The 250-nt window shown below is 44.8% G+C and overlaps 1 protein-coding gene across 1 annotated transcript in view; it reads left to right on the top strand.

Annotated features, from left to right (window-relative positions):
• Positions 1-250, top strand: part of LOC119587777 (progranulin-like) — an 11,704-nt gene that overhangs the window by 10,499 nt on the left and 955 nt on the right. Inside the window, 1 exon segment of the mRNA XM_037936468.1 lies at positions 33-199. Within this exon segment, the coding sequence (XP_037792396.1) occupies positions 33-199 (167 nt within the window).

Genomic DNA, 250 nt, shown 5'->3' with positions numbered 1-250 from the left:
ATCCCCTTTTTTATCAATCCTCCCTCAGTACATTCATTATCTTTATTACCAACAGGCAACATGTTGTAACGACAAGGCTCACTGCTGCCCCCATGGCTACCGCTGTTCTTCTGCAGGTTGTGAGAAAGCCTCGGGAGATAGTCTGCAGCTGGTGCATCTTCATTTCACTAATATCTCGGAGACCATAGGGGAAGTAAAGGTAAAGATTGGCTGGGTGCTTTTTTTTCTCCATTCTGGATATGATTTGGGT

The sequence above is a fragment of the Penaeus monodon genome, chromosome 23 (assembly GCF_015228065.2).
Source record: "Penaeus monodon isolate SGIC_2016 chromosome 23, NSTDA_Pmon_1, whole genome shotgun sequence".
Classification (NCBI taxonomy): Eukaryota; Metazoa; Arthropoda; class Malacostraca; order Decapoda; family Penaeidae; genus Penaeus; species Penaeus monodon.
Note: the sequence above shows the minus strand (reverse complement) of the source record. Positions and strands in the feature narration are given on the sequence as shown.